The following is a 20506-nucleotide window of genomic DNA, read 5'->3' as shown; positions in this document are numbered from 1 at the left end:
ATGATCTATCCTGGAGACTGTTCCATGATCACTTGACAATAATGGGTATTCTGTTGTTTTGGGATTGAATGTCCTATAAATATCAATTAAGTCCATCTTGTTTAATGTATCATTAAAGCTTGTGTTTCCTTATTTATTTTCGTTTTGGATGATCTGTCCATTGGTGAAAGTGGGGTGTTAAAGTCCCCTCCTATGAATGTGTTACTGTCGATTTCCCCTTTATGGCTGTTAGTATTTGCCTTATGTGTTGAGGTGGCAGGCAGATTCTTAACCACTGTGCCACCAGGGAAGCCCCAAAACTTTATTCCCTTGCTTGTCTCCTCTGACCTTAGTGCCTTTGTTGTCCAGTCTGACCTCAATCCTATGCTAATTGAACACTAATCAACCAGAGTCAGATGACTAAAACTGCTGTCGATAACATCATTGATGTACTAAAACTGCTGCTGTAGATTGCATCATTACTGTACAAACTCAGAGCAAGATGAATTAACAGGCTCCTGAGCCATGGACACCCTGGCCAGAGAATCATAAACCAGAGACATTCTGACCCCCAAAACTATGATTAAGAAATGTCACAAGAACTCCTTCACATGAAAACTAATATAAAACAAGGGCAGAAAGTCATATATAACTGGCTGAGATGAAAAAACAATAAAATAAAATGAAAAAGGAAATGGGAAACATGACAAACAAAAAGTATAATAGCAGAATTAAAATAAACATTAGGAGCAATATGGAAGAGAGATGAATGTGCCTAAAATCTTATCAGTAATACAGAGTACAAACTTGAAAAGGTCTCTCAGAATGCAGAAGAAAAGAACAAAAGTATGGAAATAGTAACAAAGGATAGTGAAAACTACAGGGGAAAGGGACAGGGTAGCCAGACTAAGTGTTTCTGAGGGGAATCCAGAAAAACTGGAATAGAAGCAATTAAAACTATAACTAAAGAAAAAAAGAAAAAATAAACTGGAGGTTGAAAAAAAGACTGAGTGAACTCCCTGTGTTGCAATGGGCAGGAAAAATCAACGAAGAGGGCTTCCCTTGTGGCCCAGTGGTGAAGAATCCGCCTGCCAATGCAGGAGACATGGGTTTGAGCCCTGGTCCGGGAAGATCCCACATGCCAAAGAGCAACTAAGCCTGTGCGCCACAACTTCTGAGCCTGCGCTCTAGAGCCTGCAAACCACAACTACTGAGCCCGCGGGCCTAAAGTCCATACTCTGCAACAAGAGAAGCCACCACAATGAGAAGCCCGCACACTGCAACGAAGAGTAACCCCCGCTCACCGCAACGAGAGAAAGCCAGTGCATAGCAATGAAGACCCAACACAGCCATAAACAAATAAATAAATAAATTCATTGAAGAAAATAATAATTACATATACGTTATACAAAACAAATACACAAAGCACAAATACCAGAAAAAGTACAAGGCTGTCAATATTTTCCTCCCCCTTTGGAAATGAGGGATACACACTGACCTCTGGGAGAGACACTGTGAAATCAACATACAATAGATCTGGATATGGATGTAAAAAATCACCTGAAAGAGTTAAGTTAGATCTCAGGCCAGAAATACTGAGGTACTACGTACATGAATATATTAATGTATCTACAGAAAATGTCAAGTAGAATTGCAGTTGACTGAAACATCACTTCTCCACTTAATTTTTTGTACAGGGAAGAGAGGCTTTAGCCAAAGGAATTTGAGAATTCTGACCTCAAAGATGAAGGCATCCTGCCTGCAGAGATGGATATAGGGATTGCAGTCAATGCACCTGACATATTCTGATCCCAAAGACAAAAATCACTCCTATCAAAGCCCGATGTCAGTAAACATTTATCTTACATTCTGCTTATCTAACCCATCTTATTCTGAGTCCATGGTCATGAAACAATCTTCTGACTATGATTCTGTTCTCTATGTCATTATGCCCAGAGGGAGAGAACGAGCTGCTCACAGCAACTCCATGTTTAGTCCGTGAGATGGCAACTCCTCATTATAAAATAAATTGGATTACTGGGGGGAAGATATGCTAATACTTCAAGTATTCAGGAGTTAGGAAATTAAGTTTACTGGTTAAGGATATGCACTTTAGAAGCAGAAAAATACGAATTTAAATTCTGGCTCTGCCACCTGCCAGCTCTGTGATCTCCAATGTAAAATGAGGACAATGATACCTGCCTTGTAGGATTGTAAGTATTAAATGAGACAATGCATCCAAAGTACTTAGCACAGTGTTTGCCATATGGTAGGTGCCCAATAAATATTTGTTGAAAAACAACATGAATGTATGTGATTGATAAGTGGTTCTCATTATTTAAACTTGGTATTTAAATAAGCTTAGTTTATACGCATCTTCCTCTAAAACACAGATCCAATCTTAGGGTACTGGGCAAAAATCTGGATTTCGGACTTGCCTATCTTGAAGATAGACTCTTCTAGACTTTGATAAGCTCTCTAACTAATTTCTGCCATTCTGTATGAGGCCTTTTGAGGAAAAGATTGACAGCCTTGTTTTAATACTCTGATATATCCATGTGGCAACCAAGTCAAAGATCTAATTTTTAAATTTTTTTAAAATTTAAATTTTATAAGGAGTTATCTCTAGGTGATGGGATTATGAGTGACCGTTTTCCCTTCTATATTTTTCAAACTATCTATAATACAAAAGAAAAGTTGTCTTTTTTATTATTTAATTTTTTGAAATTGCCTCCAAAAATTCGGACAAAGAGAAGATAAAGATAGAAAAGATGAGATTAAGCTAGAAGTAAAGTTTGTCACCGAAATGCATTATGGTAAGGTTCTATAGGTTTCCTAAAGGTACAGAAGAAATGTTTTCCTAAACTTTCTAGCCTCCACCTAAAGAAACTATGGTCACTAAGGAGATTCAGAGTCTATAATGTAAAAATAACGTAAGGTCCCAGAAGCACTGCTATTCTTGTTAATAAACCATGAGAGAGGTCTTCCCTGGCGGTCCAGCAGTTAAGACACTGCACTCTCACTGTGGGGGGCGTGGGTTCGATCCCTGGCAGGGGAACTAGGATCAGTGCAGCCAAAAAAAATAAACCACGAGAGAAATTCTTCTCATGGGGTTTCACTGAAGAGTGTTTCTTCTGACATCTTTCAGTAAGTTAGTGGCATCATGCCAGAACACAAAGATTAAAATGTAAACTCTGGACCAATTCAAGAAAGCTATTGTTTCTAAACTACAAAAACAAAACAGGGCTTCCCTGGTGGCGCAGTGGTTGGGAGTCTGCCTGCCGATGCAGAGGACACGGGTTCATGCCCCGGTCCGGGAAGATCCCACATGCCGCGGAGCGGCTGGGCCCGTGAGCCATGGCCACTGAGCCTGCGCGTCCGAAGCCTGTGCTCCGCAATGGGAGAGGCCACAGCGGTGAGAGGCCCACGTACCGCAAAAACAAAACAAAGCAAAACCCAAACCTCCTTTGCAGATAATTTCTCCCATAAAGTAGTCACACTGCACAAACTCTGAGAATGGTGTAAGATGTATTTTGATGTGACACATTTTCCTCAAAATAAAGTATCAACACAAAACACCTAAAAACAATGCCAAGGAAAAGAAATAAAACCTTTAAAAAGGTGTATTTTAAAGACAACTTTTTTTTTAAATCAAATGAAAAGAATATATCAAAAACTTCTTACTGGTAGAAGGAAAAGACAACCTTCTTTGCTAGAATTAACTAAGACATTACTTGTCTAGTTTAAATTACAAAATAGGGAATTCCCTGGCAGTCCAGTGGTTAGGACTCAGCACTTCCACTGCCAGGGGCCCAGGTTCTATCCCTGGTCAGGGAACTAAGATCCCACAAGCCTCATGGCACATCTAAAAAAAAAAAAGAAAAGAAGAAAAAGCTTAAAAGCAGAAGGTGGAAATGTTCAATTCTACATCTGGAAGAAATATATAAGTTAGTAACTTTATTTTCCTACAGAAAATATGGTCTACGTCTTACCATGTGTTGCTGGTTCCTTGGTAACTGTAACTGGCTGTTCATCCAGGAAGAAATCTGGTAACAAAGGATGGCCTGAAAAATTGACCCCAAAAATAATTAGGTTAATGTAACAACTTCAGTATATTAAGATTTTAACACCTGTTTAATAAACGTTACATGTTTTTATTTTATTGATCATTCTGGTGCTGTGGAAAAGACTCCCATGAGAAGTGTCAAACTATCTGACCTTCATTAAGCTAAAACACTTTTCCTGTAATCCAGTTATCCTCCTCTCCTTCAATAAATTTCATCTTTAAGATCCAACCAAAGAGTTGCCTATTATGTTAAGCCCTTAACTGCTCTCCCAAGAGCTTTTGCCCCTTCTCTCCTATCCATGCAACCCTTCTGTGCTACATCCCTCCAAAATGCTCTGGACTCATTTCCTACCTGGCGCCCCAGAGAGAAGGTGGTTCCTCATTAACAAGAAGAACTTGTTTCCCATCTCTGTCAATGTGTGTCTGTCTTTCCCTCTCAGAAGATTAAAAAAACTGGAGGGCAGGAATGCACCAGTCTTTGTTATATTCTAACACTTAATCATAATTCCATAATCATATTAAGTTCTCAACACTCGATAGGATTTTTAATTTAAATCAAATTTAAAATTTTGTGCATAGTGCCATTGTGTCCTTAAAACCTAAAGTGATAATTACTGAGTACTATGATTGTACCATAAGCCAGGTACTGTGCCCAGCACATTATATACTTTATTGCATTTAGTTCTTACACAAATCCTGTGTAGAAATTATCTTTCCCTTATTTTAACCAAAAAGGAAAGTGAGGCTCAGAGAAAACAGGTGACATGCCTAAGGCCACCCAGCTAGTGAGCAGCTGAGCAGAAATGGGAACTGGGTTATCTCCTCCCAAACTCCACTTGCTCCTAATCACTATACGATATTGCTTCCCTCACAGGATTGCTATGAAGGCTAAACAGATACTGTATATAAAGGTGTTTTTTAAAACTGCAAAGAGCTATTTAATTCAATTCAGTTCAAACTGAAGAGACAGGGATGATACAAATAGAAACGTGGTTTCTGTCACCTAGAAGCTCAACCTAATGAATAATATTTAAAATACACTTTTGCACAAATAAATACAACTCCCATTTGGGGCTATATTGTCTATTATATAGTATACTTTATACATAAATTAAAAATGCATTATCATCACCATCCTCACCTACAGTTACAACGGTAAGAATTATTTTTGAACAAGGGGCCTTCTGAGATCTTCTCAAATACCCCCTTGTACATGGGGTAGACCCTGTTCATTCACCTTCACCATTCATCATGAAGTTACTCTCAGACTGCACTTAAGAGACAACATTTGGAAAGCCCATAATCTTAAAAAGTTTTTGTAAAAAACTCACCACTGCATCATCTGTTACCATATCCTTGAAGAAAATCTTTACTGTGTGATTTTAAGGCCAACTTTAAAAACTAATTTTCATTTTTGGTTTCAAGATTTGGAAATGGTTAGAAGCTGATGTGACCTTCTCTATCTGTGCATCACTTAAAAAGCCTTCAACTCACTTCTATTTTCCCTTTCTCTGTTTTTCCAGTTGTGTTGGTCTGGGTTTTTCCTTTCACTAGGAGGACAGCTTTTAAAAGAGCATATTAATTTTATAATCACATAAACATACACACAAAACAGATGTACGTCCACTGCAGAAAATGTGGAAAAACACATCACTACTTTTGAAAACTATATGCATTACCTGGTGTAACGGCATAGACATCAAAATTTTTTATTCCTTCTTCTTTTAAGATATTTTCATCAATAATAAAGTTGCCAGTAAAACTTTTTGGCTTTTTGAAAATGCAATATGCAGCATCTGCCATGATATCAACTTTTCTACATTGGCTTTCAATACCAGATCCTCCCAGCATATCCATAGCAGCAGTGTATATGGCTATAGAGAAAACAAACATACACATATGTAACTCTAAATCAAGTAATAGGACTATGGGAGTAACAAGCAAGACAAATAATCTCTTTATAACTCAGGTGATGAGAAAAAGGTCCAGAGAGCTTAAAGGATTTGCCAAATGTTTTACTGACATAACTGGGTAGACAACACATATTCCTTGCTCTGCACAACACTGCCTTATACAGTACTCCTTCATGAGACTATGGCAAAATTCAATTAGATTTCTGACTAAGAATGCTCAAAGAATTTGCATACCATTCTTGAGAGACAAGAAAGCCAGTGAGGAATAAGCAAGAGCACTGAGCTGTAAACCAGGTGACTGACATTTTTAAGCCAACTATGCCGTGACTTTCAGCAAGCTACTTTAACATCTTTCGGCCTCAGTTTCTTGTTTCTAAAATATGGAGCTCCTTTCCTAAGCTTATTTTCTCTTTTTCCTCCACTAGAATATAGAGACTCTGCTTTTCTTGTTCATCACTGTATCCCTAGCTCCTAAAACAATGACAAATATACCATAAACATTCAACAGATACTGGCTGGACTTGGGGGTCCCTTTTAAGTTCAGATACTACTTTCATTTATGAAATACTAGAAAATAAAGAGAATTAAAAGGAAGAAATTTTGTTTTTGGCCACACACTGTGGCATGCCAGATCTCAGTTCCCCGACCAGGGATCGAACCTGTACCCCCTCCAGTGGAAGCGTGGAGTCTTAACCACTGGACCGCCAGGGAAGTCCCAAGGAAGAATTTTTAAATTATCTATAATCCCCCATGCCCAGAGATAATTACTATTTTTAAAATAAATTTACTTATTTGGTTTTAGTTTTGGCTGTGTTGGGTCTTCGTTGCTGTGTGTGAGCTTTCGCTAGTTGCGGTGAGCGGGGGCTACTCTTCGTTGCGGTGCATGGGCTTCTCATTGTCATGGCTTCTCTTGTTGCAGAACACCGGCTCTAAGCGCCGGGCTTCAGTAGTTGTGGCATGCAGGCTCTAGAGCACAGGCTCAGTAGTTGTGGCTCACGGGCTTAGCTGCTCCATGGCATGTGGGATCTTCCAGGGCCAGGGACCGAACCCATGTCCCCTGCATTGGCAGATGGATTCTTAACCACTGCACCACCAGGGAAGCCCAGATAATTACTATCAATATTTGCATATAATTCCCACTGTTTTCAGTGCATATAAAGTTTAATTTTATTTAATTATTTATTTTTGGCTGCATTGGGTCTTTGTTGCTGCACACGGGCTTTCTCTGATTGCAGCCAGCGGGGGCTACTCTTCATTGTGGTGCGTGGGCTTCTCACTGTGGTGGCTTCTCTTGTTGAGGAGCACAGGCTCCAGGCGAGCCAGCTTCAGTAGTTGTGGCACACGGGCTCAGTAGTTGTGGCTCGCGGGCTCTAGAGCACAGGCTCAGTAGTTGTGGTGCACGGACTTAGTTGCTCCGCAGCATGTGGGATCTTCCCGGACCTGGGATCGAACCCGTGTCCCCTGCACTGGCAGGCAGATTCTTAACCACTGCACCACCAGGGAAGCCTCTAATTTTTAAATTACATGTTTTTTATGAAGTAACTTGAAACTCTACCATTAATACCTTATTAATTACACATTGTCAAAGTTGTAAATAGTAACAACTCAATTTACATATGTATTTTAGCTTACATTTAAAGCAATGAAAATCAATTTGTTTAAATGTACTTTAGGTGTCAGAGTTTCTAGTAATTTAGATAAACTCTCCATTCCACTACTAAACCATCCTGAAATCATTACATACTGGAATAACTTACACATTTCAGTCCACAAGATGAAAAGTATATAGCTTTTAAGAGCCACTGACCCTTTTCACTCATTCAGCAAATAGCTATTGAGCCTTACAAAAAAAGGCAGGCACTATTGGAGGTATTGGAGCAGATGAGTGGACAAAACAGATAAAAAGTCCCTACATTCACGGCAATTACATCCTAGCACACATCGCTCTTTCAAAGAGTGCACATTAACTTGGGGAATTTCCTAATAGCATTGAAATAGAAGGTACTTCTCCATATTGTAACTAAAATTCCTTTACTAGGAATAATTTTTTTTACTTTACCAATAGCGCAAGAGCTCTGGCCTCACTCTTAACGTGGTAGCTTATTAATAAAAAATAGCAGGGACTTCCCTGGTGGCACAGTGGTTAAGAATCCACCTGCCATTCTGAGGGTTGTCTTTTGGTCTTGTTTATGGTTTCCTTTGCTGTGCAAAAGCTTTGAAGTTTCATTAGGTCCCATTTCTTTATTTTTGTTTTTATTTCCATTTCTCTAGGAGGTGGGTCAAAAAGGATCTTGCTGTGATTTATGTCATAGAATGTTCTGCCTATGTTTTCCTCTAAGAGTTTGATCGTGTCTGGCCTTACATTTAGATCTTTAATCCATTTTGAGCTTATTTTTGTGTATGGTGTTAGGGAGTGTTCTAATTTCATACTTTTACATGTACCTGTCCAGTTTTCCCAGCACCACGTATTGAAGAGGCTGTCCTTTCTCCACTGTATATTCTTGCCTCCTTTATCAAAGATAAGGTGACCATATGTGCGTGGGTTTATCTCTGGGCTTTCTATCCTGTTCCATTGATCTATATATCTGTTTTTGTGCCAGTACCATACTGTCTTGATTACTGTAGCTTTGTAGTATAGTCTGAAGTCAGGGAGCCTGATTCTTCCAGCTCCATTTTTCGTTCACAAGATTGCTTTGGCTATTCGGGGTCTTTTGTGTTTCCATACAAATTGTGAAATTTTTTGTTCTAGTTCTGTGAAAAATGCCATTGGTAGTTTGATAGGAATTGCATTGAATCTGTAGATTGCTTTGTGTAGTATAGTCATTTTCACAATGTTGATTCTTCCAATCCAAGAACACGGTATATCTCTCCATCTATTTCTGTCATCTTTAATTTCTTTCATCAGTGTCTTATAATTTTCTGCATATAGGTCTTTTGTCTCCGTAGGTAGGTTTATTCCTAGGTATTTTATTCTTTTTGTTGCAGTGGTAAATGGGAGTGTTTTCTTAATTTCACTTTCAGATTTTTCATCATTAGTGTATAGGAATGCCAGAGATTTCTGTGCATTAATTTTGTATCCTGCTACGTTACCAAATTCACTTAATCAGTGAATCAGCTCTAGTAGTTTTCTGGTAGCATGTTTAGGATTCTCTTTGTAGAGTATCATGTCATCTGCAAACAGTGACAGTTTCACTTCTTCTTTTCCAATTTGGATTCCTTTTATTTCTTTTTCTTCTCTGATTGCTGTGGCTAAAACTTCCAAAACTATGTTGAATTATAGTGGTGAGAGTGGGCAACCTTGTCTTGTTCCTGATCTTAGTGGAAATGGTTTCAGTTTCTCACCATTGAGGATGATGTTGGATGTGGGTTTGTCATATATGGCCTTTATTATGTTGAGGAAAGTTCCCTCTATGCCTACTTTCTGAAGCAACTGACAAAAGGATTAATTTCCAAGATTTACACGCAGCTCATGCAGCTCAATAACAAAAACACAAACAATGCAATCCAAAAATGGGCAGAAGACCTAAATAGACATTTCTCCAAAGAAGATATACAGATTGCCAACAAACACATGAAAGAATGCTCAACATCATTAATCATTAGAGAAATGCAAATCAAAACTACAATGAGATATCATCTTACACCAGTCAGAATGGCCATCATCAAAATATCTAGAAATAATAAATGGTGGAGAGGGTGTGGAGAAAAGGGAACCCTCTTGCACTGTTGGTGGGAATGTAAATTGACAAAGCCACTATGAAGAACAGTATGAAGGTTCTTTAAAAAACTAAAAATACAACTACCATATGACCCAGCAATCCCACTACTGGGCATATACCAAGAAAACCATAATTCAAAAAGAGTCATGTACCAAAATGTTCATTGCAGCTCTATTTACAATAGCCAGGACATGGAAGCAACCTAAGCGTCCATCATCAGATGAATGGATAAAGAAGATGTGGCACATATATACAATGGAATATTATTCAGCCATAAGAAGAAACGAAGTTGAGATACTTGTAGTGAGGTGGATGGACCTAGAGTCTGTCATACAGAGTGAAGTAAGTCAGAAAGACAAAAACAAATACCATATGCTAACACATATATATAGAATCTAAAAACACACAAAAAAATGGTCATGAAGAACCTAGGGGCAAGACGGGAATAAAGACGCAGAACTACTAGAGAATGGACTTGAGGATATGGGGAGGGGGAAGGGTAAGCTGTAACAAAGTTAAGAGAGTGGCATGGACATATATACACTACCAAATGTAAAATAGATAGCTAGTGGGAAGCAGCCGCATAGCACAGGGAGATCAGCTAGGTGGTTTGTGACCACCTAGAGGGGTGGGATAGGGAGGGTGGGAGGGAGGGAGACACAAGAGGGAAGAGATATGGGAACATATGCATAACTGATTCACTTTGTTATAAAGCAGAAACTAACACACCATTTTAAAGCAATTATACTCCAATAAAGATGTTTAAAAAAAAAAAAAAACAATCCGCCTGCCAATGCAGGGAACATGGGTTTGAGACCTGGTCTGGGAAGATCCCATATGTTGCTGAGCAAGTACACCCATGAGCCACAACTACTGAGCCTGCACTCTAGAGCCCACGAGCCACAACTACTGAAGCCCGTGCACCTGGAGCTTGTGCTCTGCAACAAGAGAAGCCACCACAGTGAGAAGCCCATGCACCGTGACAAAGAGTAGACCCTGCTCGCCACAAGTAGAGAAAGCCCGCACGCAGCAATGAAGACCCAACCCAGCCAAAAAAACACAAAAAACATAGCTAACATTTATTATGTGTGTCCTGTGCTGGGCATGCTGCTACATACTTTACGTACATTATCTGAATGAATTCCATGAGGTACGTACTGTTATCCTCATTTTACAGATGACAGTACTCAGGCACAGAGGGGTTAAGTAACTTGTCCAAGGTTACAGGAGCTAGAATTCAAACACGTGGCTGCTTGACTCCAGAGCCAGGCTCTTAGCCACCATGTGACTAATGGGCATACTTTGTTAACCAACAGTTTTGAGTTCAGTTATCATCTTACTCGCATGAACTGCAGAATTTTTCTGTAAATATTTCAGTATGGTCTACAATGAGACTATATGTATACATACACACTCCAGTCTCACTGTAGACTACATGAATGGCATGCAAATTCTTAAAAATTATTAATTAAGAATATGCCATGTAAGTATATACATGTCACGTATGTGTGTGTGCATCCATACACACACACAGTGTAAGAACAAGGAATGGTATTCCCAGACAACCTACTCTTACTTTAGTGACCTTTCTACGGAAGATACAAAGAAGGCACAAATAAACCCCCCAAATCAGGAAATGAGCCAAACAGTTATTCTCAACAAAGTTTCTATGATGTGAACAGGCCAACCCAACAGGTTATAAGACTTACAATAAAAACAGATTAACAACATGATCAATCAAGTCAAATTCCCTGATGATTTCTGGCAAAAAAATATATATATATTCAAGATTTGTAATACACCCCAGATCACAAGAATCCTAAAAGTAGCCCTAAAACTTAAGTCTTATTAAGGAATAATTGGAAAAGTATCTGTTACCTTTTGAGTGATTCTCCTGATTACAGCTTTTTTTTTTTAAAGATGTTTTTGATGAGGAACATTTTTTTAAAGTCTTTATTGAATTTGTTACAATATTGCTTCTGTTTTATGTTTTGTTTTTTTGGGCATGAGGCATGTGGGATCTTAGCCCCCCCACCAGGGATTGAACCTGCACCCCCTGCATTGGAAGGCAAAGTCTTAACCACTGGACTACCACGGAAGTCCCTGATTACAGCTTGTTTTATTGGAAATTTGGAAAAGTATGTGAATAAATTTCTTTATGTTTTCTAAGCACAAGAAATAATTTCCGCTTTTCTTTTTTTAAGTATTTTATTGTGGAGATAAGTATGTATTTTAACCATTTTTTACCACATGTATATACATTTTAACCATTCTTTTTGATGACTTGGGTGCATTTTATTGGTTTTCTTTCAGGTTAACCTTTTTGTTAAAACATTTGGCTTAACTAGCCAAGAGTTTTGTTTTTAATTGATTTTTTTTTTTTTTTTAATTTTTGTTTGTGTTGGATCTTTGTTGTGGCACGCGGGATCTTGCGTTGCGGTGTGCGGGCTTCTCTCCACTTGCTGTGTGCAGGGTTCTCTCTACTTGTGGTGTGCAGGCTTCTGTCTAGTTGTGGCATGCGGGTTTTCTCTCTCTCATTGTGGCACGCAGGCTCCAGAGCGCATGGGCTCTGTAGGTGAGGCGTGCAGGCTCAGTAGTTGTGGCGCACGGGCTTAGCTGCCCCGTGGCATGTGGGATCTTAGTTTCCTGAGCAGGGACCGAACCCGCGTCCCCTGCACTGGAAGGCAGATTCTTTACCACTAGACCACCAGGGAAGTCCCAGATTAACGATTTTTAAGTGTACAGTTCTTTGGCATTAAGTACATTCACAATGTTGTGCCACTATTACCGCCATTCATTCCCAGACTTTTCAAAATATCTTTTAAAAAATTTACTGGGTTGGCCAAAAGGTTCGTTCGGGTTTTTCCATAACATCTTAAATAAATTTGTTTATTATATTATAGATGTTTCGGGACTTCCTGGTGTTCCACTGTAATGAAAAAGATCCCGTATGCCTCAACGAAGATCCCACATGCCGCATCTAAGACCAGACGCAGCCAAAAAATAAAAATAAATAAATTTTAAAAAATTATAGACGTTCCATGTGTTTAACATTTTATTTGGACTTCTGTATACACTATAGTATGCTCACCATTAAGTTTACTTTCCATTCATCACCATATAGTTGATCCTCTTTACTTACTTCACCCTCCTCCTCCCTTTCCCCTCCGGTACCCGCTACTCTGTTCTCTGTACCCACACACAAACGTACACTTTTTTTTTTAATAAATTTATTTTATTTATTTATTTATTTTTGTCTGTGTTGGGTCTTTGTTGCTGCATGCGGGCTTTCTCTAGTTGCGGCAAGATGGGGCTACTCTTCATTGTGGTGTGCGGGCTTCTCATCGCGGTGGCTTCTCTTGCTGTGGAGCACAGGCTCTAGGCGCGCAGGCTTCAGTACTTGTAGCATGCGGGCTCAGTAGTTGTGGCTCGCAGTCTCTAGAGAGTGCAGGCTCAGTAGTTGTGGTGCACAGGTTTAGCTGCTCCGCGGCACATGGGATCTTCCTGGACCAGGGCTCGAACCCGTGTCCCCTGCATTGGCAGGCAGATTCCTAACCACTGCGCCAGCAGGGAAGCCCCCACACGTACATTCTTGTATGTACACACTGAACCGAAGATACCACTGATTATAAAGTGTACCACTGACAGGGACTTCCCTGGTGGCACACTGGTTAAGAATCTGCCTGCCAATGCAGGGGACATGGTTTCAACCCCTGGTCCGGGAAGATCCCACATGCCACGGAGCAACTAAGCCCATGCACCCATAACTACTGAGCCTGCGCTCTAGAGCCCATGAGCCACAACTACTGAGGCCATGTGCTGCAACTACTGAAACCCATGCACGTAGAGCCCGTGCTCCGCAACGAGAGAAGCCACTGCGATGAGAAGCCTGTGCACCGCAATGAAGAGTAGCCCCCGCTCGCCACAACTAGAGAAAGCCTGCGCACAGCAACAAAGATCCAACGCAGCCTAAATAAATTAATTAATTAAAAAAGAAAACAGTGTACCAATGAGGAAAAAAACCCTGCCAATTAAACTACAATATATCATCAACTGTAAGAGCAACCTGATATCAAAGATGTAAAAATGTGAAAACATGGGCATCTCAGCATCAGTGAAATACGGTATAAACTGCTTAACCTTGTTGGTAAGTAGGTCCCTTGAAAAACGGAAACCAGTTTTGGTTTCTAGTACCAAGAGAGGCCAGCTGCCACCCTGTCACCTTGACCTCCCTGGTTAGCTGAGTTCCCACGTCTACATGTAATGTGGTCCAGGTGACAGAGGACTGCAGCTATTCTGTGATGCTTTTGTTATCTTCCTCTCCACTGCCATTGCCAAGTTCAGGAGCCACCAGTTCCAGACTCCCCACCCCAGCTCACGTGAAACCTATCCAAAAGTGGACCTTTGGGACTTCCCTGGTGGTCCAGTGGCTAAGACTCCGCACTCCCAGTGCAGGGGGCCTGGGTTCAATCCCTGGTCAGGGAACTAGATCCCACATGCTGCAACTAAAGGTCCCGCATGCCGCAACTAAAAAAATATCCCACATGTTGCAATGAGGATCCCGCACGTGGTAATGAAGATCCCGTGTGCAGCTACTAAGACCCAACACAGCCAAATAAATAAATATTTTAACAAAAAAGTGGACTTTCCTCTTCTACCACACTTGTTCTGACCAATCCAGACGCAAGACACAGCAGGCATTTTCAATAGCAGCCCTCATCCCTCCTCCCCTCCCCACCCTCCACGTCAGCAGAAACTATGAAATGGGTTTTGTAAAATGAGAAAATTATAGTTTTGAAGGTGACATAGTCGGGTGCCTGAGATCCTCATGTTGTGGAACTACTAAAGGCATGCTTTCTAGTCCATTTTCTGGATGTGTTGAATTCACTGGCTTGAAAGTTCTAGACCCAGAAGGGGTAACGTAGCCAGTGTAGAGAAGGAACACCGAGCCAGGGAGGACGAAAAGTGTGGACCAGGACACTGTTTTGATTGTAGATAATATATGTCACACCGTACTCATTTCATTAAGTGCAATAAATCTCCTCTTCCTGGAAGGGCAGTAATGTTGGGAGATTGCTTCTGGTTCCAGCAAGCATAAAGAAAGAACCACTCTACTCAGTCCAGAAAGAAGACATGTGTTTTTTAAATAGAGGCCTCCCAGACAGCCAGGAGCATGAACACCCTCTCAAATCCATTCTCATTGCCTCCATCATGAATAATGCAATATTCTAGCTAGGTTTCCTGCCTCCTCTTTCCACAAACTTACAAGTCATCCTATATTCAGATGCCAAATTAAACTTCCTAAACCTCATCAACAAACCACCGCTCCTCTTTTCCTTCTTCTTCTTACTGTTCTCCTGCTTCTAAAATTCTAAAGTGGCTCTCCGCTGAATAAATTCAAGCTCCTAAACTCGGCAATCAAGCCCCTTGGCCTTAGTTTGTCCATCTTCCCCACAACCTCATACCCCTCCCCCCAACATTCAGGCCAATATGAACCCATTTGCAGATGCTCAAGTTCAGAGGGAAATAAATAGCCCACACCCCATCATGGGTACAGTATATTAAACCCCTTGTAGTTCCACCAAACACATGGTATTGTCCCATACTAAAGCCTTTTTTGTTCGCTCCGCCAGGAATGCCTTGCCCAGTCTCCTTCTTGCTAACTCCAATATTCTCTTGTGGTCTCATTTCAATTGTTCCATTAGAAAACAACCTTTCCTAACCTTTCATCTGAAATACATGGCCCTCTTGTTACGTTTTAAAAGTATCCCGTACATAATTCATTATGCCGTGTATCATATGGAACATGACCGTCAACTGAATTCACTATGCTATACAAATCTAGGACCCAAATGATACCAATGGTTCCAAGATGTCTAGTCAATCTAAAATGAACATCTCTAAGCTAAAGCAAAGTCTCAGCAGTGAGCTGATTTCTTCTTCCAATCCTGATACTGTCCTCCACGTTCCCTGTCATACAACGTTCTCCCCCTTCCTTATATAAGCTTTGTTCAGAATGCCTATCTTGGACCTAGGTAGAAGGAAATCATACTGCACTTTCATTCATTCATAAAATACTTATTTAATGTCTACAATGACTATAATAAAATGAACAAAACAGATACTGTCTCTACCTTCAAGAAGCTTTTCTAGCAAGAAAGACATTAAACAGGGACTTCCCTGGTGGTCCAGTGCTGAAGAATCTGCCTTCCAATGCAGGGGACGCGGGTTCGATCCCTGGTCAGGGAAATAAGATCCCACATGCTGCGGGGCAACTAGGCCCACACACCACAACTACTGAGCTCATGCGCCTCAACAAAAGAGCCTGCATGCCACAAACTTACAGGGCCCACACGCTACGGAGCCCGCACCACAACCAGAGAGAGAAAACCCACACGCCACAGCTAGAGAGAAGCCCGCACGCCGCAGCTAGAGAGAAGCCCACGCACCGCAACAAAAGATCCCTCATGCCTCAACGAAGATCCCGCATGCCTCAACGAAGATCCAGTATGCCGCAGTGAAGATCCTGCATGCCGCAATGAAGACCCGACACAGCCCCCCAAAAGAAGACATTAAATAATTATAGTTATAAAATCAGCAATTTAATTTCAAATGTTATAAGTGCTATGAAGGAGATGTCCAGATTACTAAATCTAGTGGTCAGTCCCCATCTTGTAAGAGCTATGAGCAGCATTTGACACAACTGATCACTCCTCTTCTTCCTTGAAACACTTTCTCCAATTGGCTTTCAGGACATCATACTCTTTGATTTTCTTCCTACCTTACTCTCCTATGTGGATTTTTTCCTCTTCTTCCCAACCTCTTAACATTGCAATTGCCAATGATACTTTCTCTTCTTCTATTCACTCTCTAGCTGACATCATCTAGCCTTGTGACTCTATATGCCATCTATATGCTGAAAATCCACAAATTCCATCTCCAGCCTGGACCTCCCTCATGACCCCCAGACTTCCAAACCCAAGTGCTTACTGACCATCTCCACTTGGATGCTCAATCACAATGCCCCAAACTGAATTTGTTCCCCAACCTCCCTTGTCTGTAGCATTCCCGCATCTCAGTTGATGGCAACTCCATTATTCCAGTTACTAAAGCCAAAGTAATTTTGGAGTCATCCTTGGCTCTTCTTTTTGTCTTATATCCTATATCTAATCCATCAGCACATCTTGTTGGTACTAACTGCAAAAAATATCAGAATCTGACCACTCTCTGCCTCTGCTATCACCCTGGTCACAGCTACTAATATCTGTGCCTAGGTTACTCCAATAGCCTCCAAACTGGTCTCCCTATTTCTCCTTTTGCCCTATGAGAATCTATTCTCAGCAGAGCAGCCAGAGAGATTCTTTTACAAATTTAAAAGAATCAGGCCCCTCCTCTGCTCAAAACCTTGCAAAAGCTCCTCATTTCACTCATAGAGTAAAAACCCAAGTCTTGGCAAGAACCTTACAACATCTGACCATTTCCTCATAAGCATCATCTCCTCACTTCCTACCACTCTCCCCTCACTCCAGCCACACTGGCCTTCTGCCTGCTCTTTCATCATTGCCAAGCAGGCTCACCTCAGAGGACCTTTCAAGGGCCTATGTCTTCTGTCTTCAATGCTTTTCCCTCAAATACCCCATTGACTAACACACCCCCAAGGTGAACTCCATCACCTCCTCACTTGAAGACTTCTACACTCAAATGTCACCTCAAAAAGGCTAAACCGGGCTTCCCTGGTGGCGCAGTGGTTGAGAGTCTGCCTGCCGATGCAGGGGACACGGGTTCGTGCCCCGGTCCGGGAGGATCCCACATGCCGCGGACCGGCTGGGCCTGTGAGCCATGGCCGCTGAGCCTGTGCGTCTGAAGCCTGTGCTCCGCAGCAGGAGAGGCCACAACAGTGAGAGGCCCATTTACCGTAAAAAAAAAAAAAAAAAAAAAAAAAAGGCTAAACCTTTCTACCCTATTTAAAATTGCAACTTATCCTCCCTAACACCTGAGCCTTCTAATCTCCCTTACCTTCTTCTACTTTTTCCATAGCATTATCACCTTCTAGCATATTACATAGTTTGTTATTCATTATGTTAAATGTCTGTTGTGTCTCTCCCAATTATACTATAAGTTCCATAATGGCACATATTCTTGTCCAGTTTGTTCTCTGATGTACCTTAAGCAACTAGAACAGAGCTTAGCACATAATAGGTGTCCAGCAAATATTTGCCGATGAATAAAATCTCAAATTTTTAGCGTTAGACTAGGCTTCTTCTCACTTTGTTACCCCAGAATCCCAAAGACCTAAAGATTAGAGGAGTGGAGGCAAGGAAAGAAGGACAAAGTGTAAATGATGGCAACAAACTCTTTCATCTCTCGCATTGAGAGGTAAACTCTCTGAAGGTAAGTACTGCATCACATTCATCTTCGTACCCCCAGGTACCTTGTGCATAGTAGATACTTAATAAATTATCTGTTGAGTACATAATGAATAAATAGCACAGAGAACTGTGCCTGGCATATAAAAATGTTTGGAAGATGAATGAATATAAAGCGTCAAGTAACATAATAGAGGTACCAAGAGGGAAACACTATGCTCAGACTTTATCTCAGAGACCTCCCTTTCTAACTGCCTGACTCTCACTATCTATCAACTCTGGTAACAGCAATGATTAAGGCAGGGGGAGGAGGTTGAGAAAGGATGAGAGAAGGAAAAGAAGTTGAAAACAAAGAGGCACAATAAAGTGTGAGCTTTTAAACTTTTTTACTGCGATTCACAAGTAACACTTTTTATCAGCATGACTAAAAACACATAATACCTACACATATACACTCACAAACATATACCTATTTCACTTATATATGACATTTATACATGAAAAAAGTTTATGAAACAACATTGACTCTTACTATATGCAATGCTCTCTAATATTTTCTATTTTATTCAATTAGAAATAAAATGAAACAACAACAGAATTCTGGCTGCTACCTAGTAGATTTCACAATCCACTAAATTGATTTCATGCCTCACTAAATTGATTTCATGACTCACCAATGAGTCTTGACATGTAGTTTGAAAAGTATTGTAGAAGCAGTTTTTTCACTCTCATCTTTGCCTCACTGCAATGAATATCACTCTCCAGAAAATCTGAAAAGAATTGTGTCTGCTACAGTAACATAAGGGAAACGAAGAAGCAATAAATCATGGTTCTGATCCCACAGTAGGTCAGGGCATAAAGAATCTTAGTCAAACTTCAGATGGAATTTTAAAAAATTGATTCCTCCTTAAAAAATTAAAAATAGAACTACCATATGATCCAGTAATTTCACTTCTGGGTATTTACCCAAAGAAAACAAAAACACTAATTCAAAAATATATATGCACACCAATGTTCACTGCAGCATTATTGACAATAACCCAGATATGGAAGCAACCTAAATGTCCATTGATGGATAAATGGATAAAGAAGATGTGGTGATACACACACACACACACACACACAATGGAACATTACTCAGCCATTAAATAAATTAAATCTTGCCATTTGTGACATGGATGGATCTAGAGAGTATTATGCTAAGTGAAATGTCAGACAAAGACAAATATCATATGATCTCACTTATATGTGGAATCTGAAAAACAAAATAAACAAACAAAACAAAATGAAAACAGACTGATAGATACAGAGAACAAACAGGTGGTTGCCAAAGGAGAGTGGGGTGAAGGGTGGGGAAAAATACGTGAAAGGGATTAAGAGGTACAACCTCCAGTTATAAAATAAATAAGCCATAGGAATGTAATATGCAGCATAAGGAATATGGTCACTAATACTGTAATAACTTTGTATGGAGACAGATGGTTACTAGACTTATCGTGGTGAGCATTTCACAATGTATGCAAATGTCAAATCACTATGCAGTACACCTGCAACTAACATAATATTGTACATCAACTATATTTCATTTAAAATTTTTTTTTAATTCCTGGAGTTCTTATGAGAAAAGAAAGATAGTGGCTAGAGAGCTGGCTGCAACGGCTAAATTTTCCTAAGAGTTGCATTAGCAACATATCCCAGGGCTCCATAAATTCTCACCCACAGCCCCTTGTTCTCCCAGCTTCAATACCATAGACCATTAGGTCTTTCACTACTGCCTGGAGCTGAGGAAATCTCCTCACCTAGTATACAGCAGATGGGAAGAAAAAGAAATCCATCATTTGTTTCTAAGCTACAACTCTGGGTACAGTTCACACTGCTATATGTGGCAGTTCTGTTCAAGAGTACCTCTAGAGCTATCATAACTTGCAAAAATACTGAATTAAGTGTTCTTCTAACAGACAGCAGTGTTTGTTGATTCTTCCTGTGTCTGGATATTGGATCACCTTAGCTGCACTGCACTTTTTGTCTTTTCACTGCTCTATTCACCCTTAGATAACTTAAACAACGGCAACCTTGGCAGCAGGGGCAAGTGGAGCGGTCTCTGCCCCACGGGTGGGTAATACAGCAGATGTACCAGTTACTGAATCCATTTGGAGGCCTAAAGGAGAATTCTCCCTGGTCTCCTCACTGTTCAGCCTTAAGGGTAGGAAATACTTCTCTCACCTGTTGAATCACCCAGGTGAGGGCCTCAGATCCTCCATGGGCTGAGCTCTCTCCAGGAACTTCTGAGTATTAATTCTCCCTCCAATGCTCTCTATTGGCCCCATTCTGTCCTCTGGCCCAGAGGGCAATAACCTCCTTCAAGCTTCTCAGTTACTCCTCTTACAGAATCAATGTCTTGCTCATTCCTTCCATGTCCTGCCTGCCTGCCACCCCAACAACCTGCTCCACTCCGGGGAGTTG

General features: G+C 40.6%; 1 protein-coding gene across 6 annotated transcripts in view; it reads right to left on the bottom strand.

Annotated features, from left to right (window-relative positions):
- HSDL2 (hydroxysteroid dehydrogenase like 2) overlaps nt 1-20506 on the bottom strand; it is a 126221-nt gene that overhangs the window by 33417 nt on the left and 72298 nt on the right. For 5 of the 6 annotated variants that reach the window (XM_033858404.2, XM_019946410.3, XM_019946413.3 and 2 more), the window contains 3 exons: nt 18718-18813; nt 5725-5919; nt 3972-4043 (listed from right to left, as the gene is read on the bottom strand). In XM_033858404.2, coding sequence (XP_033714295.1) covers nt 3972-4043; nt 5725-5919; nt 18718-18813 — 363 coding nt within the window. The remainder of the gene's footprint in view (nt 1-3971; nt 4044-5724; nt 5920-18717; nt 18814-20506) is intronic. The other variant, XM_019946414.3, reaches the window with a different exon arrangement.

This window comes from Tursiops truncatus, chromosome 6 (assembly GCF_011762595.2).
Source record: "Tursiops truncatus isolate mTurTru1 chromosome 6, mTurTru1.mat.Y, whole genome shotgun sequence".
Taxonomy (NCBI): domain Eukaryota; kingdom Metazoa; phylum Chordata; class Mammalia; order Artiodactyla; family Delphinidae; genus Tursiops; species Tursiops truncatus.
Note: the sequence above shows the minus strand (reverse complement) of the source record. Positions and strands in the feature narration are given on the sequence as shown.